Raw genomic sequence first — 27,582 nt, forward strand, 5'->3', positions numbered from 1 at the left:
GTTCATTCTACAGACTCCACTGGAGAGGGGTATCCCCTTGTTACTGTAGGAGGGGGAGGATGTATGTATGAAACAGTACTGGTTATGGATTCCACTGCTGAAATGCCTGTTAGGGTAGGAGAGAAATACAGCTTTTATTGTGCTGTTCTCTTAGAGAACAGTAAAGTATTACTAAAAAAAGTTTCTGTCTTTTGGGGCTATCCTTTGGCTAGAGAGAACAGGCTTTCCTTGGCACTAATTTTCTTTTGTTTGTTGGTTTCTACCCACTGGCATTTCCAAGTTGTGTGCCTCTCTAGAGACCAGGTCAGGATATATGAAGGTAGAGAAAGGAGAAAAAAAGAGAGAGAGAGAATTCATTTGATCCTTGAGCCCCCAAACTGCCAATCCCTTGGCAGTTCATTCTCTTTCTTCTAACTTTCAGAGTTTTCCAGTTGGTGAATTATGTGTTTTATCCAGGGCTTTTTGTTGTGATTAGAAGAAGTAAAATAAAATGTGTTTACTCCATATTGTCCAGAGCCCAAACCCTGTCACTTACTTTTAGTGTAGATATTATGATTATTTCTACGTCTTATCGCTCTCTACTTTCTAAGTTTCCTGAAAAGTTTATTACTTTTTTATTAGGTTTCTATTACTTTTTTTTTCTTTAAGAATCAAGGTCTCACTCCTTAGCCTCCCAAGTAGCTAGGACTACAGGCACACACCACCACACCCAACTAAATTTTTTATTTTGTGCAGAGATGGTGGCCCCCAAGGTGGTTTCAAACTCCTGGCCTTAAGCAGTCCTCCTGCCTCAGCTTCCCAAAGCACTAGGATTACAGGTGTGAGCCATCATGCCTGGCTTTTATTAGATTTTCTATTAATTTGTTGGGCCAGCAAAGTGTCAGATATGACATATCCTTGAAGCTTAGTAGCTGTTAAAAACTGTTAACACAATTTATCGGCCTTTATACCCACCACTGGGTTCACAAAAGATAAAAATAAATAAGTCTCAAGTTGGTTCAGTTGTTCTGTAAATATCTGTTTTATGAAAGCATCTGGGGACACAACAATGAGTAAGACAGCTAAGATCCCTGGTGTTGTGTAACATATTCCAGTGACTGGAGGAGAGAAACTACAGGCATATGAATAATAATGTGTTCTCCTCAGGTTGAAAAAACTCAGTCTGCTATGTTTCAGTAAATATTAAGAACATATGTTTGATAAACTGTAAATATTCAGAAATCTAAAACTGCATACTTAGCATAGTTTAATATTTTTACTTGGTACACTAAACTTTAATGATCCAATAAACCAGTAATCAACTACTTACCACATACAACTGTTTCCACAAACTTGCCCATTCTTGTAGAGTTGCTGTAACTTCAGTCACAATAGAATCTTCAAGTGGAACCACAGTTTCATACTGCCTAGAACCAGAGCCACAAAAGACAGCCACATTATCTCTGAAAAAAATCTCGGCAAACTGTCATCTTGTCTTTTTCTACTTGTTTAACTCAAATTTTAAATTTATGCAAATAAAAAAGTATATCTAATTGATCAAAGACCTTTTTATAATGATATACTGCAACAGTGAAAGAGAACTGAATTAAAGTAAGGAGATTTGGGTTTTACTATATAAGTCCTCAATTTTACTTTTATAAATACTATCCTTAAAACACACTTTTTTAAGAACAGTCTCTAAGCTTTTTTCCTTCAATGAAAAACCATGATACTACCCAAGTCTTGCTCAGATTAATTTTTTAAAATTATTTATGACCTTTAACATTTTTCTGTTTGAAAGTTTGCTCATACCCTTGGTTAAAAAAAAAAGATCTGGAAAAATGTGGGGGGTTGTGGCAGGGAGGAACCCACACAATTAAACTTTGAAAAATTTAATGCATACTCCCTTACATTGGTATTGTATTTTCCTGCAACATAATGTCAGCAGAGGAATTCTAAGTCTGGTAGAGGAATTCCGAACCTGGTAACAGAAAGGTGCTTGGATTCTCTCTGACTACTTCATAAGCAGCATCTACTATAATGCCAGTCCCTGTGCTAACTGTCAAAAATTTATCAGTGAACAAAAATGAACAGGATTCCTATCTTCAGAGAGCTCTTGGTCTGGATAGGGAATCAGACAGACATGGACAGTAATAAATCTAAAATGAAAATGAAAAGGTACTGATATGGTTTGGCTGTGTCCCCACTCAAATCTCATCTTGACTTGTAGCTCTCATAATTCCCATGTGTTATGGCAGAGACCCAGAGAGAGGTAATTGAATCATCGGGGTGGGTCTTTCCCAGGCTGTTCTCATAATAGTGAATAAGTCTCACAATATCTGATGGTTTTTTAAAGAGGAGTTCCCCAGCACATGCTCTCTTGTCTGCTGCCATGTAAGATGTGACTTTGCTCCTCCTTTGCCTTCCACCATGATTGTGAGGTCTCCCTAGCCACGTGGAACTGTGAGTCCATTAAATCTCTTCTTTATAAATTACCCAGTCTCACATATGTCTTTATTAGCAGAATGAGAACAGACTAATACAAGTACAATGAAAGAGTTTAGCTGTGGTATACAATTTACAATGAGCAGATCAATGAACTCTTCTCTGAAGAAGTGTCAAGGCCCAATACATGCAAAAAAATCATGACATGAAAAGCGTTTGGGCAGGGAGAAAACCAGTTATGGTGCCACCTGGAAATGAGAAAAGTATGCAAGATGTCATGGAGTTGGAAAATAATTTCACACATCCAAGATGAAAAAAAGCTGGTATGACTGGGACCAGCTCTCATAGGACCTTTGCAAAAAACAATAAAAATTCCAGATCTTAACAGAAGTAACCTGAATGAAAAGTTACTGGAAGCAGGGGGACTAACTTGATAATATTTCTATAATGTCCACACCAATGTTGAGGGTTAATACAAACTTTCTATGACCAAAGATTTAATATACTGATATTTTGAGGTAACTTATACCCATTTATTAGCCAAGAGGAATATCATCCATCTGAAAAAAAAAAAGTACAGGAAAACATATTCCACAAAATTAGCATCAAGTATTATTTCCACAAGAAGACAGCTGACAAAGCACCACTGTGTTTAAAGACGACTCAGTGCATTAATATTGAGCATCAATGAATATATAAGTTATCCGATTATGTCTTACAGTTTTACTGTGTTCTTATTTTGTGTGACTTACCACAGCAGATTACAAAAAGTCACCCTGAAATAATGCTATGGCATTATCTATATCCAAAAAATTTACAAGCTCATTAATATAAAAGCTTTCATCAAGGGCTTGTTAAGAGTAAAATATGACAAAGGTAATATCAGCAAGATGGCAGAAGAGCTGCTTTCTACTGTCATATGCCCCCAAGAAGCATCAATTTTGACCACAACCTATGGACAAGAGTACCTTTGTGGGAGTCTAGGAATCCAGCAGACAAGTTTCAGCACACCACCGAGGCAAAAAATCCAGAACAGATGCAGTGAAGAGGGTAAGAAGAAAGTTTCATTTTACCTGCATCACCCCTCCCACAAAGCAGTACAGCTCAACAAGAGAAACTCCATAATCCTGCAACTCCTCTCACAGCGGAAAGCACAATGATTAGGCACCCGGCTCCACCAGCCACGTCAGACACTGCCCAAGAGACTCACTTTTCTCACCCCACCCCAAATATTGTGGTAATTAGCATGGCTGAGTATTTGGGGAAGATGGGAGCAGGAAAATAACTATGGTTTAATTTACTTTAATTTTTTGAAATAGGTCATATTGATCTTCTCAGATGAAAAGGAGTAAGCTAATGATAAATGTCATATCTGAGAAGAAAGTCATAATGACTTGCTATACAAATTCAAATTGAATGAGAAGACATCCTTTATTTCTTCAAGCTACTGGTTATAAGTTGAAATTTCTGAAGTTATTTCCATATACCACATCTTAAGAATGCTGCAGAGATCATTAGGAGATGTATAGAAACAATCAGGGAAATCACAATCTTAGTAACAAAACTTAAACATAAAGCACAAATAGGTGCTAAATGTGTGACATGAACTATAACACCTAATGTTCTAAAAAAGGAGGTTCACTGTAAACTGTTGCAGTCAGATAAAGATTCATGAAGAAAGTGAAGTTCCTAGAAAAGGCTTGGGTCTGAAAGGCAAGCAGGTGGAGAGAGGGCCCTAAACACTGTACTATGCTATAAAAAGTGGTATAGAGAAAATAATGAGCAAGGCATATTAAAGATAATTCATGCTACTGATGGCAGCAGCAGGCCGTCTGTAGTGGGGAGGCATGGGCGGTAGCAGCAGGAGTGGCTGCAGCAGCAGCAATAGCTGTGGTGAGTCTCCCGTGCCCTACCTCCAGGAGGCAGCCGACTGCACCGCCCTCACCCTTACACAGCCGGGCAGGACCCACCCCCAGGACCGGAGCCTCTGTGGCTCCAGACCCTGTCCCCAAGTCACTGCCCTCTCCTGCCACTGCTGCAGGGAGGGTGAAGGGAGGAGGCAGTGCTTGGGGCCACGCTTCGGGGGAAGTGAGAGTGGTGCCCACTTCGGGGATCAGCCAGCGATATGGTCGCCATGCCCACCCCGCAGAGAGCACCGGGTTCCTGCGCCTCTGGAAGAGGCTGTCTGCACAGGCCCGTCCAGGGTCGCATCCCCAGGGTCTGCCCCATATGGGTCTGCACGGTATCACTCCCAGTTGCCGGCCCGAGGCCTGTGATCCACTCCCAGAGGTGCCCACCCTGGGCAGGGCCCCAACCCAGGTGAGGGGGAGCTCTGGGCTGCCCCTGAGCACTGGAGCCACCAAGGGAGCCTGGGGAGACGTTGCCTCTGCCCTGGACACTGGCCTGGGCCCAGCAAGGACCTGGGCTGGGGCCCAGGCTGTGAGGGAGTGCAGCGGGGCTGCATGCTCCAGGGGGCCAGGAGTAGGTAGCAGCGCCACCGTTTTGGGCACAGCTGCAGCCGCCCAAGTCAGGGTTATGGACCTGGGTCTCCCTGGGCTCTTGGGGGCAGGGAGCAGGCAGGAGACTTGCACCAGCGAGGCTGCAGCCACCCAAGTTGGGGGGCTGTGGATCTGGACTTCTGCACTCACTACAAGGCTGTGAGATTTTAAACTTGACACTATGGAAATAGGGAAACATGAGTGATATTAAAGGAGTGTTGTGTTTTAGTAAGATTAATGCAGAAATGATATGCAAGACAAAGTAAAATATAATTTTCTTGGAGTTTAATCTATTAGGTCTTTAGCTACTTTAATCATTAAGATCTATAAAAAAAACTTAGATTGTTCCTATTTTAAAGTTCTAAGATGTAGGACTTATAATAATTTGGCCTCAACTGCTAGTTTCCTCACTTCCTAGCTAAGCTACTTTGGTAAAGGTATTTGAACTCTCAAAGCCTTGCCTTCCTCATTGGAAATAAGTGGATAATTCCACTATGAATCTGGGATACCAAAGTGCGATGTAGTAAGTGTGAAGTGTCAAATAAAATGATTAGTATATAGGATATTTAATAAATGGTAGCTATTGTTGACTCTTAATCTTTAATTTTCATTGCTTACAATTAAGCAAAGAGTTTCTAGAATAAAATGTCAAAATCAGCTAGATTTTATATTGTACTTTATATTTTTTACAGATGTCTTATCAAAATAGCTCAGTAAGTTCTTATTCTGACATATTTCCTCAGCTCCAAAGACACAGCAATTATAGGTAAAATATAAATATTTTTGAGCTCCAAAATAAAATAAATATCTCAGCATAGCAGCAACAGAACAACGACGACAACAAAAACACAGCAGTGAACCAGTGTGAAATCACAGGTCTTCTAGACTCTGAAGTCAAAAGCCAGCACTGGTGACTAGGAACTTAGAGAGATGACAAGGACAAAAAAGTGCTCAAAATGACATGAGAACCAAGGCCAGATTCACTGGTTGAAGTTTCGGAAAAGAAGGCCAACATGAGGCACAATACCAACTGCTATTAAACCTCATTTGGGACTATGGTTTTTAGCAAGCTGCAGGACTAAGGAGACTGGACCTTAAGCAGCCCCCTCCCCACTTCAGCCAAGGGTCAGAATCTACCACAGCCCCAGTGTCACTGTGGGGAAGAAGCTCTAAAATGCTGTTGAAGGACCTGGTTCCACACTGGAGGTTAGGGGACAGATGGCAGTAACTGCTCAAGCACTACACAGATATGCTCAGAGGGAGAAACAGAGAGGGGAAACAAAATCATCCGCTTCTGAAAACCAAATTCTACAACACATGAAGACTCTATAATGTTCAAAGGCTTAAGAATAAGACAATGCTGTTCGACTTACAACAGGGTTACATCCTCACAAACCCACTGTAAGTTGAAAATATCATGAAGTCAAAGATGCATTTAACCTGCCAAACATCCATAGCTTAGCCTATCCTCCCTTAAACGTGCTCAGAACATATGGCAGAATCATCTAACAAAAAGCATATTTTATAATAAAGTGTTAAATGTTTCATATAACTTGTTGAACACTGTACTGACAGTGAAAAACACAATGGTTATACAGGTACCCAAAGTATGGTTTCTACTGAATGCATATCACTTTCGCAGCACTGTAAAGTAGAAAAATCTTAAGGCAAACCATCATACACTGGGGACCATCTGTAAATCCTTTTCAGATAAAATTAACTTTATGAAATGGCCTGATAAACATTTTTAAATGTTTAGGATGCTTACAGAAATGAAAAGAATCACTCCCATTTCAGAAAGGAAAAAGTATGAAACAAAACCAAGCACAAATAAAACAAGAACCAATGATATGCAATAGAATCAACTAGGAAACTTGCAAACGAAAACTATTAACACCCAAGTGTCCATCAACAGATGAATGGAAAAATTAAATGTGGTATATGTAAGTGCAATGGAATATTATTCAACATTAAAAAGGAATGAAATTCTAATACATTCTACAACATAGATGAATCATGAAAGCACTATGCTAGTGAAATATGCCAGGTACAAAAAGACAAATGTTATTATTCCATTTATATTAGGTACCTAGAATATGAAAATTCATAGAGACAGAAGTAGAATAGAGATTACCAGGGGCTGGGTAGAGGGAGAATGGGGAGTAACTGTTTAACAGGGACAGAGATTCTTTTGGCGATAATGAAAAAGTTCTGAAGATGAATTGTAATGACGGCTGCACAACATTGTGAATGTATTTGATGCCACTGGATTGTACACTTAAAGAGTTGAAATGGTAAACTTTATATATTTTATATATATATATATATAATCACAATAAAATCGCACAAAAATATTGCCAGTGAAAAAAGGAAACCTCAATAGAGAGGATACATGTTAGAAAGAATTCAAAAGAAAACAGTTGCAAGACAGTACTGATGAAATCTCTCTAGAATGCAGGTCAGGGGAAAAAAAAGAGTCCCAAAGTATCTACGAGTACTTAAGAGTACATGGGAGAGAGGTGGAAAAACTCTCATCTACTGCTAATAGGAATCCCAAAAGAAGTAAATGGCAGTGTTACAGACAATTGTGGGATTATTTTTTTCCTTCTCTGTTCTGCCTCATAATCCCCTTCCCCTAGGCGGAATGTACAGACAGACTGTCTTCCATTATGTGAGTGTAAAATGATGGATACTTGATTTATCACTCTTCCTGCATCTGGGGAACACAGGGCTATGACCTAAGCTCCTTTCAACCCAGACTTAGAAAAGGAAACCAATGACTTAAAGAAGCAAAGACTGAAAAAACAACTTGGTAGCAGCTACAGTCAATTTCCAGGGACGGTAGTCTTTTTTTAAATTTCCCACGCAGTGCTTATTTTTATTTTGATTTTTTATGGATGTATAATAGTTACACATATTTATGGGGTACATGTAATATTCTGATATAAGCACACAATGTGTAATGAGAAAATCTTGGTAAACGGAATATCCATCACCTCAAATATTTATGATTTTTTTGTACTGAGAACATTCTAAATCTTCTCTTCTAGCTATTTTGAAATATACAATAAATTATTGTTAGCTATAGTCATCCTGTTGTGCTATCAAACCACTAGATCTTATTCTATCTAGCGGTATTTCGGTACCCATTAACCAATTCCTCCTCATCCCCCACTCCCCACTGCCCTGTGGGAGCATCCAGTTTTAAGTCAGTGAGGGGAAGGAAGGAGGCAGAAGTAAATACTGTAGTCAAGGTATGTTTCACTGAGAAGATTTCAGAAAAGGCCTGAAGGAAGTGACAAAGCTAATCCCAAGCATAAGAAACAATAGAAGCCTCAAGGCAGGAGCATACCTGAAATGACTGAATAAAAGCAAGAATACCAGTGTCACTGAAGGTTACAGGGTGACAGGAAGCCACATCATAAAACTTGTAAGCCTTTATAAGAACTTTGATGTTTGCTCTGCATGAGATGGGAGTTGCTGGAAGGTTTTAAGCAGAGGAGTAACATGATCTAACATATTTTTAAAGAACAACTCTGGCAGTTATGTTGCCCTATAAACTGCAGGGGAACATGGATAGAAACAGGGAGACCAGTTAGAAAGTGGTGCTGTAACACAGGCAAGAAACTATAACCCCAGAAAGTACCTGTTTTTCATTCCATGCCATAATGTGACAATTTAGGACACTGAGTTTCTCCTTCTTAGCTGTCTAATGCTGTACCAACTCCACCCAACAGTCCATAACGTGCTCACATCTTTCCTACTGTTCCTTAGCAGCTGACTCTCAACAACTCTCACAATCTTGCTATAGTGGGCACCCACGCTAATTCCCTTTCAATTCCCACTTTCATCTAACCGAAGCCCCAGATCTCTAACCCTCTCTGGTTATGATAATGTCAAGGTTCCTATAACACTTATAAATAAAATATGCGTAACTAGAAGCACAGTCTAATATTGTCTCCATCCTAGAGAAAAGCATGAGATTGAGTTTGAGAAAAGCTTTGGTAAATAGACCAAGAATAAGGTCATAGAATGAATTAAATAAATGGATGAACAAACAAATGAACAAATTAATAGGCAAACTTTTTTAAAAAACCCTTGGCCTGTATGCTCAAAAGCAAGAAATCTTCCAGGTACTGCTGATCTACTGATTCTCCCTTTAACTAAGAGTTAACAAATCTAGCAGATGTGGAATGGATATATAAAAATTGGTTACATGAATTGGAATTATCTTGGCATACCCAACTAAATTAATGTCAAGAGACTGGGTCAGGGGAGGAGAGAAACACTCAGGCACAAAGCACCTGTCCAAGGGTTATATCACAAGCCAGCTGCCAAAATGGCCTGCTATAACTTTGGGAGGCCGAGGTGGGTGGAGCACCTGAGGTCAAGAGTTTGAGACCAGCCTGGCCAACATGGTAAAACTCCATCTCTACTAAGAATACAAAAATTAGCCAAGCTTGGTGGTGCGTGCCTTGTAATCCCAGCTACTCAGGAGGCTGAGGCAGGAGAATCACTTGAACCCGGGAGGCAGAGGTGGCAGTAAGCCAAGATTGTGTCATTTGCACTCCAGCCTGGGCGACAGAGTGAGACTCTGTCTCAAAAAAAAAAAAAAAAAAAAGACTAGTTTTACCTAGTAGCTGCTGAAATGAACTGACATGACTTTAAGAACAGTTTTACCTACTGCCATCACTCACCCAACCAATCAGAGCTTGCCAGCTCCCAAAAACTTCACTAGCATTAGTAAGTTTTCTTTCAAAATAATATGTAACATTTCTCTAATAAAATCCCAACCTTCTGTTTCTTCTTCGGACACAAAGAAGACTACCCTGTCTGTGTGTATGCCCTGAATGGCCATTCTGCTTTCCTAAATAAAACTTTTTTTTTTTAAGGAGGCAGAGTCTTGCTATGTTTCCCAGGCTGGAGAGCAGTGCCTATTCACAGGCATGATCATAGTGCACTATGGCCTCGAACTCCTGGGCTCAAGCAATCCTCCTGCCTCAGCCTCCCGAGGAGCCAAGACTACAGGTATGTGCCGATATGCCTGGCCTTCCAAATAAAATGCTTTGTTTAGAGATTTGTCTCGATATTTTTATTTGACTTTGACAGATGATTGAGACAATTTGATATATACAAAATACTACTTGGAAGAATAATATCTAATCAGGAAACCAGGACTGCAAAAAGCTTAATGCTCACTTTTCTGATGCTCATGCAAGAGTTCATTTTCTCTTTCAGCTTCATCACTCATATAGCCAAAAATCAAACTCAAGTTTTGATCCTAAGGATTGCTGAATTACAAGATCAGTTGAATTCACGGCCTTTTCATTAAAATTAAGATAAAAGGCAGGGTAGTGACATAAAAATAACGGTAACCTGTGAATCAGAATGGAGACAGAAGAAAGACATGGGATAACTTAGGAAAGTCTGAGCTCCACCCCTAGTAAACCTTCTTTTGGCATCAGAAAAAGTCCCTCCTTTTCGGCTGATGAGGGTATCCTTGCCTTGCTTACATACTGTGAGATTACATCACCTGAGTGAATTATCTTGCAAAGAGAAGCCCATTTTCCTTAGACCCTACACCACCCACATAACTGTCCCCAGTGTCCTGTAAATTCAATCTGTTTACTTTCCCAGCCATCCTGAAAAGAATGCTGTGAAAGAAATAGTAGCTATAGAGGAGCTCAACTTCATGAACTTTCCCTCACCAAGGCTGATCTGACACCACAACTGCTGAATCAGAACTGACTGGTAGCAGTAGGCAACCCTGAGACTTGGATGTGGTACACATACTCCAAGTGGATTAGCCAACTGCCTATAGGCAAGTTCATACTTTTGACCCCATTCATGACAAACAGGATGAGATTTGGACTTACTTTCCCTGGCTGCTTCATTTCTGGAAACATAACCTTCAGTAGACTATTCAATACCCGATTTGCCATAACACTCTTGCATACAAAACTGGAATATGAGCAAGGAATTCATTTTAAACACAAAGAAGGAAGATAAGGAGCTGACACTCACAGATCAACAGATCTTACTAATTACTTCATCACCCAGAGCAACAGACTGTATAGAACAATAGACAAGACTATAGAAGACTTTGTTATACTAGCTTTTTTAAGGATGGGGCAATCCACAAATGGCGACAATTATCCTGAACCAGTAACTAATATGAAGTTATGTTTCTCCCATAGCCACAATACATGGGTCCAGAAACATGAAGTAGAAATGCAAAAGACAACTTCTCATTCTCACACCTAATGACTCACTTGCAAATTTTTTGCTTTCTATCTTTGAGGACTCTGGCTCAAAGGCCAGGGAAACATGCATATACAGATAAGAATATGATTCAATTATATTGAAGCTGAGATTCCCATGAGGCCATTTCAGGTTCAGGTTACCCCTGCCACTGAGCAAACAAACAAACAAGCAAAAACAGAGGCAGTTTTGGCATTGGTTGGCATGATTTTTACAAGTCTTCAACAGAAATACTTTTGGTGCTATACAACAGAGTAGGAAGAAGCATGAATGGAACCCAAAAGATCCCCAGAGAATATCATAATACTACCGTGCTCTGTGGTAAAAATTAGTGGAAGAGTACAGCATCCCTCTGCATATTGAACCATCAAGGGCTCAAACACCACAGTTAAGCAGTACCTAGCTAAGGCAAAGAAATTATAAAATGGGAGGTAAAGAAATCATTAACATGAATTAATGTCTGTGACCAGGTAGAGAAACATGTCTGTAATATCCATGATATATTACTCCTTGCTACGTCATGTATATATTTATAAATTTAACTTCATTGACTTTTCCCCTCTTCCATTCCCCAGTGATTATTTCCCCACCTATTTTTAAAAAGGTAGTGATAAGGTTTAGCTTTACACTAAAATATACAATTTACAGAATAGCAAAAGAGAAACATTATAAAACTAAAGGAGAATATTCATGAGATTATCAATTAGTAAATTTATATTAAGTATTAAATATTGTGGAATACAGCTAAGGCATTATATAGAGGTAATTCCATAATATTCAATTCTTGCATGACAAAAGACTAAAAATAAAAACCACTATGTAAAATAGCGTGGAGTATCCTTAAAGAACTAAAAGTAGAACTACCATTGATCCACCAATCCCACTACTGGGAATCTACGCAGAGGAAAAGAAGTCATTATACAAAAAAAGATACTTGCACATGCATGTCTATAGGAGCACAATTCGCAATTGCAAAAATGTGGAACCAGCCCACATGCCCATCAATCAACAATTGGATAAAGAAACTGTGGTATATACATATATGATGGAAGACTACTCAGACATAAAAAGGAATGAATTGATGGCATTCACAGCAACCTGGATGAGACTGAAGTCTATTATTCTAAGTGAAGTAACTCAGAAATGGAAAACCAAGCATTGTATGTTCTCATTCATAAGTGGGACTAAGCTAGGAGGGTGAAAAGGCATAAGAATGATGCAATGGACTTTGGGGACTCAGGGAAAAGGTGGGAAGAGGGTGAGGCATAAAAATACAACAAATTGGGTGCAGTGTATACTGCTTGGGTGATGGGTACACCAAAATCTCACAAATCACCACTAGAGAACTTTCTCATGTAACCAACCACCACCTGTTCCCCAAAAACCTATGGAGAGAAAAAAATTTAAAAAAAAAAGACTAAAAATAAACTGGCTAAGTGCATAAACCTTAAAATTGACAAGAACAACAAACAAAAGTACAAAACTTCAGAGGTGGAGGAGGTTCCAAGATGGCCGAATAGGAACAGCTCCAGTCTACAGCTCCCAGCGTGAGCAACGCAGAAGATGGGTGATTTCTGCATTTCCAATTGAGGTACCAGGTTCATCTCACTGGGGCTTGTCAGACAGTGGGTGCAGCCCATGGAGCAGGGCAGGGCATTGCCTCACATGGGAAGTGCAAGGGGTCGGGGAATTCCCTTTCCTGGCCAAGGAAAGCCATGACAGACAGTAACTGGAAAATTGGACACTCCAACCCTAATACAGTGCTTTTCCAACAGTCTTAGAAAACAGCAAACCAGGAGATTATATCCTGTGCCTGGCTTGGAGGGTCCTATGCCCACGGAGCCTCGCTCACTGCTAGCACAGCAGTCTGAGATCAAACTGCAAGGCGGCAGTGAGGCTAGGGGAGGGGTGTCCGCCATTGCTGAGGCTTCAGTAGGTAAACAAAGTGGCTGGGAAGCTTGAACTGGGTGGAGCCCACGGCAGCTCAAGGAGGCCTGCCTGCCTCTGTAGACTCCACCTCTGGGGGAAAGGCATAGCTGAACAAAAGGCAGCAGAAACTTCGGCAGACTTAAATGTCCCTGCCTGACAGCTTTGAAGAGAGTAGTGGTTCTCCCAGCACAGAGTTTGAGACCTGAGAATGGACAGACTGCCTCCTCAAGTGGGTCCTTGACCCCCGAGTGGCCTAACTGGGAGACACCTCCCAGTAAGGGCCGACTGACACCGAATACAGCCAGGTGCCCCTCTGAGAGGAAGTTTCCAGAGGAAGGATCAGGCAGCAACATTTGCCATTCTGCAATATTTGCTGTTTGGCAGCCTCTGCTGGTGATACTCAGGCAAACAGGGTCTGGAGTGGACCTCCAGCAAACTCCAACAGACCTGCAGCAGAGGGTCTTGACTGCAGGAAGGAAAACTAACAAACAGAAAGGACATCGACACCAAAACCCCATCTGTACGTTACCATCATCAAAGACCAAGGTAGATAAAACCATCAAGATAGGGAGAAACCAGAGCAGAAAAGCTGAAAATTCTAAAAATCAGAGCACCTCTTCTCCTCCAAAGGAATGCAGCTCCTCCCTAGCAACGGAACAACGCTGGATGGGGAATGACTTTGATGAGTCGAGAGAAGAAGGTTTGAGATGATCGGTAATAACAAACTTCTTCGAGCTAAAGGAGGATGTTCAAACCCATCGCAAAGAAGCTAAAAATCTTGAAAAAAGATTAGACGAATGGCTAACTAGAATAAATAGCATAGAGAAGACCTTAAATGACCTGATGGAGCTGAAAACCATGGCACAAGAACTACGTGACACACAAGCTTCAGCAGCCAATTTGATCAAGTGGAAGAAAGGGTATCAGTGACTTAAGATCAACTGAATGAAATAAAGCAGAAGAGAAGTTAGAGAAAAAAGAGTAAAAATAAATGAACAAAGTCTCCAATAAATATGGGACTGTGTGAAAAGATCATTTATCACACTTATTCCAAAATTGACCACATAATTGGAAGTAAAACATTCCTCAGCACATGCAAAAGAACAGAAATTGTAACAAACTGTCTCTCAGACCACAGTGCAATCAAACTAGAACTCAAGATTAAGAAACTCACTCTAAACTGCTTAACTACATGGAAACTGAACAACCTGCTCCTGGATGACTACTGGGTACATAACAAAATAAAGGCAGAAATAAAGATGCTCTTTGAAACTAATGAGAACAAAGACACAACATACCAGAATCTCTGGGACACATTCAAAGCAGTGTGTAGAGGGAAATTTATAGCACTAAATGCCCACAAGAGAAAACAGGAAAGTTCTAAAACTGACACCCTAATATCACAATTAAAAGAACTAGAAAAGCAAGAGCAAACATATTCAAAAGCTAGCAGAAGGCAAGAACTAACTAAGATCAGAGCAGAACTGAAGGAGATAGAGACACAAAAAACCCTTCAAAAAATCAATGAAGCCAGGAGCTGGTTTTTTGAAAAGATCAACAAAATTGATAGACCGCTAGCAAGAATAATAAAGAAGAAAAGAGACAAGAACCAAATAGATGCAATAAAAAATGATAAGGGGGTATCACCACCGATCCCACAGAAATACAAACTACCGTCAGAGAATACTATAAACACCTCTACACAAACAAACTAGAAAATCTAGAAGAAATGGATAAATTCCTGGACACATACACCCTCCCAAGACTAAATCAGGAAGAAGTCGAATCCCTGAATAGACCAATAATAGGCTCTGAAATTGAGGCAATAATTAATAGCCTCCCAACCAAAAAAAGTCCAGGACCAGACGGATTCACAGCCGAATTCGACCAGAGGTACAAGGTGGAGCTGTTAGCATTCCGTCTGAAACTATTCCAATCAATAGAAACTAAGACGGAATCTTCCCTAACTCATTTTATGAGGCCAGCATCATCCTGATACCAAAGCCTGACAGAGACACAGCAAAAAAAGAGAATTTTAGACCAATATGCCTGATGAACATCGATACAAAAATCCTCAATAAAATACTGGCAAACCGAATCCAGCAGCACATCAAAAAGCTTATCCATCATGATCAAGTGGGCTTCATCTCTGGGATGCAAGGCTGGTTCAACATACACAAATGAGTACATGTAATTCAGCATATAAACAGAACCAAACACAAAAATCAGATGGTTATCTCACTAGATGCAGAAAAGGCCTTTGACAAAATTCAACAGCCCTTCATGCTAAAAACTCTCAATAAATTAGGTATTGATGGGATGTATCTCAAAATAATAAGAGCTATTTACGACAAACCCACAGCCATTATCATACTGAATGGGCAAAAACTGGAAGCATTCACTTTGAACACTGGCACAAGACAAGGATGCCCTCTCTCACCACTCCTATTCAACATAGTGTTGGAAGTTCTGGTCAGGGCAATCAGGTAGGAGAAAGAAATAAAGGGTATTCAATTAGGAAAAGAGGAAGTCAAATTGTCCCTGTTTGCAGATGACATGATTGTATATTTAGAAAACCCCATTGTCTCAGCCCAAAATCTCCTTAGGCTAATAAGCAACTTCAGCAAAGTCTCAGGATACAAAATCAATGTGCAAAAATCACAAGCATTCCTCTACACCAATAACAGACAGAGAGCCAAATCATGAGTGAATTCCCATTCACAGTTGCTTCAAAGAGAATAAAATACCTAGAAATCCAACTTACAAGAGATGTGAAGGACCTCTTCAAGGAGAACTACAAACCACTGCTCAATGAAATAAAAAAGGACACAAACAAATGGAAGAACGTTCCATGCTCATGGATAGGAAGAATCAATATCGTGAAAATGGCCATACTGCCCAAGGTAATTTATAGATTCAATGCCATCCCCATCGAGCTACCAATGACTTTCTTCACAGAATTGGAAAAAACTACTTTAAAGTTCATATGGAACCAAAAAAGAGCCCGCATTGCCAAGACAATCCTAAGCAAAAAGAACAAAGCTGGAGGCATCACACTACCTGACTTCAAACTATACTACAAGGCTGCAGTAACCAAAACAGCATGGTACTGGTACCAAAACAGAGATATAGACCAATGGAACAGAACAGAGCCCTCAGAAATAATACCACACATCTACAACCATCTGATCTTTGAAACACCTGACAAAAACAAGAAATGGGGAAAAAATTCCCTATTTAATAAATGGTGCTCGGAAAACCGGCTAGCTATACGTAGAAAGCTGAAACTGGATCCCTTCCTTATACCTTATACTAAAATTAATTCAAGATGGATTAAAGACTTACATGTTAGACCTAAAACCATAAAAACCCTAGAAGAAAACCTAGGCAATACCATTCAGGTCATAGGCATGGGCAAGGACTTCATGACTGAAACACCAAAAGCAATGGCAACAAAAGCCAAAATTGACAAATGGGATCTAATTAAACTAAAGAGCTTCTGCACAGCAAAAGAAACTACCATCAAAGTGAACAGGCAACCTACAGAATGGGAGAAAATTTTTACAATCTACCCATCTGACAAAGCACTAATATCCAGAATTTACAAAGAACTCAAACAAATTTACAAGAAAAAAACAACCCCATCAGAAAGTGGGCAAAGGATATGAACAGACACTTCTCAAAAGAAGACATTTATGCAGCCAAAAAATACATGAAAAAATGCTCATCATCACTGGCCATCAGAGAAATGCAAATCAAAACCACAATGAGATACTATTCACACCAGTTAAAATGGCGATCACTAAAAAGTCAGGAAACAACAGGTGCTGGAGAGGATGTGGAGAAATAGGAACACTCTTACACTGTTGGTGGGACTGTAAACTAGTTCAACCATTGTGGAAGACAGTGTGGCGATTCCTCAAGGATGTAGAACTAGAAATACCATTTGACCCAGCCAGCCCATTATTGGTTATATACCCAAAAGATTATAATCATGCTGCTATAAAGACACATGCACATGTATGTTTATTGCGGCACTATTCACAATAGCAAAGACTTGGAACCAACCCAAATGTCCATCAATGATAGACTGGATTAAGAAAATGTGGCACATACACACCATGGAATACTATGCAGCCACAAGAAAGGATGGGTTCATGTCCTTTGTAGGGACATGGATGAAGCTAGAAACCATCATTCTCAGCAAACTATCGCATGGACAAAAAACCAAACACCGCATGTTCTCACTCATAGGTGGAATTGAACAATGAGAACACTTGGACACAGGAAGGGGAACATCACACACTGGGGCCTGTCGTGGGGTGGGGGGAGTGGGGAGAGATATCATTAGGAGATATACCTAATGTAAATGAGGAGTTAATGGGTGCAGCACACCAACATGGCACATATATAAATATGTATCAAACCTGCACGTGGTGCCCATGTACCCTAGAACTTAAAGTATAAAAAAAATACACATTTAAATAAAAAAAAAAGAGCTGGTACCATTTCTCCTAAAACTACTTCAAACCAATTAAAAGGAGGGACTTCTATCTAATTCACTCTATGAGGCCAGCAATATTTTGATACCAAAATCTGGCAGAGATACAACAAAAAAAGAAAATTTGAGGCCAATATACCTGATGAACACTGATGCAAAAATCCTCAACAAAATACTGGCAAACTGAATCCAGCAGATCATCAAAAGCTTATCCACTATGATCAAATCAGCTTCATCCTTGGGATGCAAGGCTGGCTAAACATACGCAAATCAATAAATGTAATTAAGCACATAAACAGAACTAAAGACAAAAACAACATGATTATCTCAATAGATGCAGAAAAAGCCTTCAATAAAATTCAACATCCTTTCATGTTAAAAACTCTCAATAAACTAGGTATTAAAGGACTATAACTCAAAATAATAAGAGCCACATAGGACAAACCCATAGCCAATATCATATTGAAAAGGCAAAAGCTGGAAGCATTCCCTTTGAAAACTAGGACAAGAAAAGGATGCCCTCTCTCACCACTCCTATTCAACATAGCATTGGAAGTTCTGGTCAGGGCAGTCAGGCAAGAGAAATAAAATACTCAAATAGGAAGAGAGGAAGTCAAATTACCTTTGTTTGCAGATAACGTGATCCCATATCTAGAAAATCCCATCATCTCAACCCAAAAGCTTCTTAAGCAGATAGACCACATCGGCAAAGTCTCAGGATAAAGTCAATGGTACAAAAATCGATAGCATTCCTATACACCAACAACAGGCAAGCAAAGGGCCAAATCATGAATGAACTCTCATTCACAACTGCTACAAAGAGAATAAAATATCTAGAAATACCACTAACCAGACAGGTGTAGGACCTCTTCAGGGAGAACTACAAACCACTGCTTAAGGAAATCAGAGAGAACACAAATTGAACAATATGCCATGCTCATGGAGAGGAAGAATCAATATTGTGAAAATGGCCATACTGCCCAAAGTAATTTACAGATTCAGTTCTATTCCCATAAACCTATCATTGACATTCTTCACAGAATTAGAAGAAACTATTTTAAAATTCCTATGAAACAAAAAGAGTCCAAATAGCCAAGATAATCCTAAGGAAAAGGAACAAGGCTGCAGGCATCACTATCCAACTTCAAACTATACTACAAGGCTCAAGTAACCAAAACAGCATGGTACTGGTACAAAAACAGACACACAGACCAATGGAACAGAACAGATAACTCAAAAATAAGACTGAACACCTATAGCCGTCTGATCTTTGACAAACCTGACAAAAACAAGCAATGGGGAAAGGATTCCCTATTTAATAAATGGTGCTGGGAGAACTGGCTAGCCATATGCAGAAAATTGAAACTGGACCCTTACATCTTACACAAAAATTAACTCAAGATGGATTAAAGACTTAAATGCAAAACCCAACACTATAAAAACCCTAGAAGAATACTTAGGCAATATTATTCAGGACATAGGCACAGGCAAAGATTTCATGACAAAAATGCCAAAGGCAATTGCAACAAAAGCAAAAACTGACAGATGGGATCTAATTAAACTAAAGAGCTTCAGCACAGCAAAAGAAACTATCATCAGAGTGAACAGACAACCTACAGAATGGGAGACAGAATCTACAAGGAACTTAAACAAATTTAAAAGAAAAAAAACAACCACACTAAAAAGTGGGCAAATGACATGAACAGACATTTCCCAAAAGGAGACATACAAGGAGCCAACAAGACATACTGGGGCCTGTCAGGGGGGTGGTGGGAGAAAGAGAATCAAGAATAGCTGCTTTCTTTCTTTATGGCAAGATGGCTGAATAGGAACAGCTCCGGTCTGCAGCTCCCAGTGACATCAGTGCATAAGGTGGGTGATTTCAACATTTCCAAGTGAGGTACACAGCTCATCTCATTGGGACTGGTTAGACAGTGGGTGCATCCCACAGAGGGTGAGCTGAAGCAGGGTAAGGTGTCGCCTCATCCGGGAAGAGCAAGAGGTCAGGGAATTCCCTCCCCTAGCCAAGGGTAGCCATGAGGGACTGTGCCTTGAGGAACAGTGCACTCTAGCCCAGTTACTATGCTTTTCCCATGGTCTTCACAATCAGCACACCAGGAGATTCCCTCAGGTGCCTACACCACCAGGGACGTGGGTTTCAAGCACAAAACTAGGTGACCATTTGGGCAGACACTGAGCTAGCTGCAGGATATTTTTTCACACTCCAGTAGTGCCTGGAATGTCAGCAAGACAGAACCATTCACTACCCTGGAAAGGGGGGTGAAGCCAGAGAGCCGAGTGGTCTAGCTCAGTGGATCTCATTCCCATGGAGCCAAGCAAGCTAAGGTCCACTGTCTTGAAATTCTTGCTGCCAGCACACCAGTCTGAAGTTGACCTGGGACACTCGACCTTGGTGGGGGGAGGGGCGTCTGCCATTACTAAGGCTTGAGTAGGCAGTTTTCCCTTCACAGTGTAAACAAAGCCATCAGGAATTTCGAACTGGGAGGAGCCCACTATAGTTCAGCAAAGCCACTGTAGCCAGACTGCCTCACAGGATTCCTCCTCTCTGCGCAGGGCATCTCTAAAAGAAAGGCAGCAGCCCCATTCAGGGGCCTATAGATCAAACTCCCATCTCCCTGGGACAGAGCACCTGGGGGAAGGGGCGGCAGTGGGCACTGCATCAGCAGACTTAAATGTTCCAGCCTGTCAGTTCTGAAGAGAGGAGTGAATCTCCCAGCACATTGCTCAAGCTCTGCTAAGGGATAGATTGCCTCCTCAGGTGGGTCCCTTATCTCCGTGCCTCCTGACTAGGAGATACCTCCCAACAGACACCCGACAGACACCTTGTACCGGAGAGCTCTGGCTGGCATCTGGTGGGTGCCCCTCTGGGACAAAGCTTCTAGAGGAAGGAACAGGCAGCAATCTTTGCTGTTCTGCAGCCTCCGCTGGTGATACCCAGGCAAACAGGGGCAGGGTCTGAAGTGGACCTCCTGCAAACTCCGGCAGACCTGCAGCAGAGGGGCCTGACTGTTAGAAGGAAAACTAACAAACAGAAAGGAATAGCATCAACATTAGCAAAAAGGAGGTCCACACAGAAACCCCATCTGAAGGTCACCAACATCAAAGACCAAAGGTAGATAAATCCATGAAGATGAGGAAAAACCAGCACAAAAAGGCTGGAAATTCCAAAAATCAGAATGCCTCTTCTCCTCCAAAGGATCACAACTCCTCGCCAAGGGAACAAAACTGGATGGAGAATGAGTATGACAAATTGACAGAAGTAGGCTTTAGAAGGTGGGTAATAACAAACTCCTCCGAACTAAAGGAGCATGTTCCAACCCAATGCAAGGAAGCTAAGAACCTTGAAAAAAGGTTAGAAGAATTGCTAACCAGCATAACTGGTTTAAAGAAGAATATAAATGACCTCATGAAACTAAAAAACACAGCACAAGAACTTCGTGAAGCATACACAAGTATCAATAGCCAAACCAATCAAGTGGAAGAAGGGGTATCAGAGATTGAAGATCAACTTAATGAAATTAAGTGAGAAGACAAGATAAGAGAATAAAGAATGAAAAGAAATGAAAAAAGCCTCCAAGAAATATGGGACTATGTGAAAAGACCAAACCTACATTTGATTGGTGTACCTGAAAGTGACGGTGAGAATGGAACCAAGCTGTAAAACACTCTTCAGGATATTATCCAGGAGAACTTTTCCCCAACCTAGCAAGACAGGCCAACATTCAAATTCAGGAAATTCGGAGACCACCACAAAGATACTCCTTGAGAAGAGTAACCCCAAGACACATAATTATCAGATTTACCAAGGTTGAAATGAAGGAAAAAATGTTAAAAGCAGCCAGAGAGAAAGGTCAGGTTACCCACAACAGGAAGCCTATCAGACTAACAACAGAAACCCTAAAAGCCAGAAGAAAGTAGGGGGTAGGGGGGCAATGTTCAACATTCTTAAAGAAAAGAATTTGCAACCCAGATTTTCACATACAGCCAAACTAAGCTTCATAAGTGAAAGAGAAATAAAATCCTTTACAGACAAGCAACTACTGAGAGATTTTGTCACCACCAGGCCTGCCTTACAAGAGCTCCAGAAGGAAGCACTAAATATGGAAAGGAAAAACTGGTACCAGCCACTGCAAGAACACACCAAATTGTAAAGACCATCAACACTACGAAGAAACTGCATCAAGTAACGGGCAAAATAAACAGCTAGCATCATAATGACAGGATCAAATTCACACATAACAATATTCACTTTAAATGTAAATGGGCTAAATGCCCCAATTAAAAGACACAGACTGGCAAACTGGACAAAGAGTCAAGACCCATCAGTGTGCTGTATTCAGGAGACCCATCTCACGTGCAGAGACACACAGAGGCTCAAAATAAAGGGATGAAGGAATATTTACCAAGCAAATGGAAAGCAAAAAAAACAGAGGTTGCAATCCTAGTCTCTGATAAAAAGACTTTAAACCAAGAAAGATAAAAAAAGACAAAGAAGGGCATTACATAATGGTAAAGAGATCAATACAACAAGAAGAGCTAACTATCCTAAATATATATGCACCCAATACAAGAGCACCCAGATTCATAAAGCAAGTTCTTAGAGACCTACAAAGAGACTTAGAATCCCACACAATAACAGTGGGAGACTTTAACACCCCACTGTCAATATTAGACAGATCAACGAGACAGAAAATTAACAAGGATATTCAGGACTTCAACTCAGCTCTGGACCAAGAGGACCTAACAGACATTTACAGAACTCTTCATCCCAAATCAACAGAATATACATTCCTCTCAGCACTACATCGCACTTATTCTGAAATCGATCACATAATTGGAAGTAAAACACTCCTCAGCAAATGCAAAAGAATGGAAATCATAACAGTCTCTCAGACCACAGTGCAATCAAATTGGAACTCAGGATTGAGAAACTCACTCAAAACTGCACAACTACATGGAAACTGAACAACTTGCTCCTGAATGACTACTGGGTAAGTAATGAAATGAAGGCAGAAATAAAGATGTTCTTTGAAACCAAAAAGAACAAAGACACAACATACCAGAATCTCTGGGACACATTTAAAGAAGTGTGTACAGGGGAATTTATAGCACTAAATGCCCACAAGAGAAAGCAGGAAAGATCTAAAATTGACACTCTAACATCAAAATTAAAAGAACTGCAGAAGCAAGAGCAAACAAATTCAAAAGCTAGCAGAAGACAAGAAATAACTAAGATCAGAGCAGAACTGAAGGAGATAGAGACATAAAAAACTCTTCAAAATATCAAATCCAGGAACTGGTTTTTTGAAAAGATTAACAAAATAGGTAGACTGCTAGCCAGACTAATAAAGAAGAAAAGAGAGAAGAACCCAATAGACCCAATAAAGTGTGATAAAGGGGATATCACCACTGATCCCACAGAAATACAAACTACCATCAGAGAATACTATAAACACCTCTATGCAAATAAACTAGAAAATCTAGAAGAAATGGATAAATTCCTGGACACATACACCCTCCCAAGACTAAACCAGGAAGAAGTCAAATCCCTGAAGAGGCCAAAAACAAGTTACGAAATGGAGGCAGTAATTAATAGCCTACCAACCAATAAAAGCCCAGGACCAGACAGATTCACAGCCAAATTACATCAGGGTACAAAGAGGAGCTGGTACCATTCCTTCTAAAAACTATTCCAAAAAACTGAAAAAGAGTGACTCCTCCCTAACTCATTTTATGAGGCCGGCATCATCCTGATACCAAAACCTGGCAGAGACACAACAAAAAGAGAAAATTTTAGGCCAATATACCTGATGAACATCGATGTGAAAATCCTCAATAAAATACTGGCAAACCGAATCCAGCAGCACGTCAAAAACTTATCCACCACGATCAAGTCAGCTTCATCCCTGGGATGCAAGCCTGGTTCAACATACACAAATCAATAAATGTAATCCATCACATAAACAGAACCAATGATAAAAACCACATGATTATCTCAATAGATGCAAAAAAAGGCCTTCGACAAAATTCAGCAGCGCTTCAGGCTAAAAACACTCAATAAACTATACCAATTGAACGTATCTCAAAATAATAAGAGCTATTTATGAACCCACAGCCAATGTCATATTGAATGGGCAAAAGCTGGAAGCATTCCTTTTGAAAACTGGCACAAGACAAGGATGCCCTCTCTCACCACTCCTATTTAACACAGTGTTGGAAGTTCTGGCCAGGGCAATCAGGAAAGAGAAAGAAATAAAGGGTATTCAAATAGGAAGAGAGGAAATCAAATTGTCTCTGTTTGCAGATGACATGATTGTATATTTAGAAAAACCCCATCATCTCAGCCCAAAATCTCCTTAAGCTGATAAGCAACTTCAGCAAACTCTCAGGATACATAATCAATGTGCAAAAATCACAAGCATTCTTATACACCAATAATAGACAGAGAGCCAAATCATGAGTGAACTCCCATTCAAAATTGCTACAAAGAGAATAAAATACCTAGGAATACAACTCATGAGGGATGTGAAGGACCTCTTCAAGTGGAACTACAAACCACTGCTCAAGGAAATCAGAGAGGACACAAACAAATGGAAAAATACTCCATGTTCATGGATAGGAAGTATCAATATCATGAAAATGGCCATACTGCCCAAAGTAATTTATAGAGTCAATGCTATCCCCATCAAGCTACCACTGACTTTCTTCACAGTTTAGAAAAAAACTACTTTAAATTTCCTATGGAACCAAAAAAGAGCCCGTATAGCCAAAACGATCCTAAGCCAAAAGAACAAAGCTGTAGGCATCACACTACCTGACTTCAAACTATACTACAAGGCTACATTAACCAAAACAGCAAGGTACTAGTACAAAACAGATATATAGACCAATGGGACAGAACAGAGGCCTCAGAAATAACACCACATGTCTACAACCATCTGATCTTTGACAAACCTGACAAAAACAAGCAATGGCGAAAGGATTCCCTACTTAATAAACGGTGTTGGTAAAACCAGCTAGCCATATGCAGAAAACTGCAACTGGACCCCTTCCTTACAGAACCTTATACAAATATTAACTCAAGATGGATTAAAGACTTAAATGTAAGACCTAAAACCATAAAAACCCTAGAAAAAAACCTAGGCAATACCATTCAGGGCAGAGGCATGGACAAAGATTTCATGACTAAAACACCAAAAGCAATGGCAACAAAAGTTGAAATTGACAAATGGTGTCTAATTAAACTAAAAAGCTTCTGCACAGCAAAAGAAACTATCATCAGAGTGAAAAGGCAACCTACAGAATGGGAGAAAATGTTTGCAATCTCTCCATCTGACAAAGGGCTAATATCCAGAATCTACAAAGATTAAACAAATTTATAAGAATAAAACAACTCCATCAAAAAGTGGGCAAAGGAGATGAACAGACACTTCTCAAAAGAAGACATTTATGTGGCCAACAAACACATGAAAAAAAGCTCATCATCACTGATCATTAGATAAATGCAAATCAAAACCACAATGAAATACCGTCTCACGCCAGTTAGAATGGCAATCATTAAAAAGTCAGGAAACAACAGATGCTGGAGAGGATGTGGAGCAATAGGAACACTTTTACACTGTTCGTGGGAGAGTAAATTAATTCAACCATTGTGGAAGACAGTGTGGTGATTCCTCAAGGATCTAGAACCAGAAACACAAATTGACCCAGCAATCCCATTACTGGGTATATAACCAAAGGATTATAAATCATTCTACTATAGAGACACATGCATGGGTATGTTTATTGCAGCACTGTTCAGAATAGCAAAAACTTGGAACCAACCAACCCAAATGCCCTTCAATGATAGACTTGATAAAGAAAATGTGGCACATACACACCATGGAATACTATGCAGCCATAAAAAAGGGATGAGTTTATGTCCTTTGCAAGGACGTAGATGAAGCTGGAAACCATAATTCTCAGCAAACTAACACAGGAACAGAAGACCAAACACCACATGTTCTCACTCATAAGTGGGAGTTAAACAATGAGAACACATGGGCATGAAGAGAGAAGCATCACACACTGGGACCTGTCGGGAGTTGGGGAGCTAGGGGAGGGATAGCATTAGGAGAAATACCTAATGTAGATGACGGGTTGATGGGCGCAACAAATCACCATGGCACACGTATACCTATGTAGCAAACCTGCACATTCTGCACATGTATCCCAGAACTTAAAGCATAATCAAAAAATTTAAAAAAGAAATCTTTGTATCCCCTTACCTCCCTGAGCATGCACATGGGTACATGGTTTATGATGGCCTGTGTACTGCCATTGCAATGCTCATTCCTGAATAAATATAATTTCCTTAAAAAAAAAAGGAGAAGAAGAATAGCTAATGAATGCTGGGCTTAATACCTAGGTGATGGGTGATCTGTGCAGCAAACCACCATGGCACACGTTTATCTATATAACAAACCTGCACATGATGGACAGGTACCCTGGAAGTTAAAATAAAAGTTGAAGGAAAAAAAGAGTTTTTCAAAGTTCTAAAAAAATAAGGGGGGGGGAAATAAGGTCACTAAGCATTTCATATGGATGCTGAAATAAAAACTAAGATTACTCTTTTATGTGATTCATTTCTGATGTTTTTTGTTTGAGGGTTTTATCCCAATTGATAAAGAAAAAAAGCCATTAAAATTTCCTTTAATTGAAGAAGAAGTGGTAGAAACTACATCTTTAACATTACTGGAGCAATACTTTGAAAGTAAATCACTTAGCAGTCAGAATAACAATTTGGAATTGTGACCAAATAGTCAAATACAGCTGGGAGACTTAGAATTCAACAGAACATTGTTTTAACACTTAAGAATTGTGTGACCTAACAGATGGGAAGAATATGTAAGAATAAAGCTTAATTAACCAACTATGTAAACAGAACCAATCATTATTCACAGTTCCCTTAAAAGTAATTAAGATTTGCTAAACTTAAAAGATTTGCATGCTGTAAAAAAAAAAATCAAGAACAAAAACCTGACAATTTTAATTCTCAACAAATGTTTTATTGTTGGTGACACAATTTACATATTTTATATTGTGCATCTACTAACAAGTTTTGTACAGTTATTCTTAATACTTTTAACTTATACTAAAATTATTTATATGCTATCTTTACAGTATTCGAATATTCTGTATATGTGTATGTATTTGCCTTTGCCTGTGAATTGTATACTTTTGTATGCTTTCATGTTGCTGTACAGCATCATTTTGTTTCACATTAAAGAACTCCTTTTAGCATTTTTTATAAGGCAGATCTAGTGGTGATGAATACCCTCAGTCCTATCTGGGAAAGCCTTTCTCTCTACTTCATTTCTGAAGGACAGTTTTGCTGGGTACTGGTTGACAGCGTTTTTTGTTTCCTTCAGTATTTTGAATATATCATCCTGCTCCCTTCTGGCCTACAAGGTTTTGGCTGAGAAATCTGCTGACAGCAGATTTAGGGAGGCTCTCTTATATAAGACAAGTCCTTTTCATCTTGCTACTTTCAAAATTCTCTTTGACTTTGGGCAATTTGACCACAATGCATCTCAGCATGGATTTCTTTGGATTCTTTTTTTATTATACTTTAAGTTCTAGGGTACATGTGCACAACGTGCAGGTTTGTTACATAGGTATACAAGTGCCATGTTGGTGTGCTGCACCCATTAACTCGTCATTTACATTAGGTATATCTCCTAATGCTATCTCGCGCCCCTCCCCCCTCCCCTTACCAAACGAGAGGCCCCGGTGTGTGATGTTCCCCTTCCTGTGTCCAAATGTTCTCATTATTCAATTCCCACCTATGAGTGAGAACATGCGGTGTTTGGTTTTTTGTCCTTGTGATACTGTGCTGAGAATGATGGCTTCCAGCTTCATCCATGTCCCTACAAAGAATATGAACATCTTAAAGGGGTTGTTTGGACT

General features: G+C 39.9%; 1 protein-coding gene across 7 annotated transcripts in view; it reads right to left on the bottom strand.

Annotated features, from left to right (window-relative positions):
• DOCK3 (dedicator of cytokinesis 3) overlaps positions 1 to 27,582 on the bottom strand; it is a 677,098-nt gene that overhangs the window by 449,572 nt on the left and 199,944 nt on the right. For all 7 annotated transcript variants that reach the window (XM_055275673.2, XM_055275643.2, XM_055275636.2 and 4 more), the window contains exon 5: positions 1,310 to 1,406. In XM_055275673.2, coding sequence (XP_055131648.1) covers positions 1,310 to 1,406 — 97 coding nt within the window. The remainder of the gene's footprint in view (positions 1 to 1,309; positions 1,407 to 27,582) is intronic.

Source organism: Symphalangus syndactylus, chromosome 1 (genome assembly GCF_028878055.3).
Source record: "Symphalangus syndactylus isolate Jambi chromosome 1, NHGRI_mSymSyn1-v2.1_pri, whole genome shotgun sequence".
Lineage (NCBI taxonomy): Eukaryota > Metazoa > Chordata > Mammalia > Primates > Hylobatidae > Symphalangus > Symphalangus syndactylus.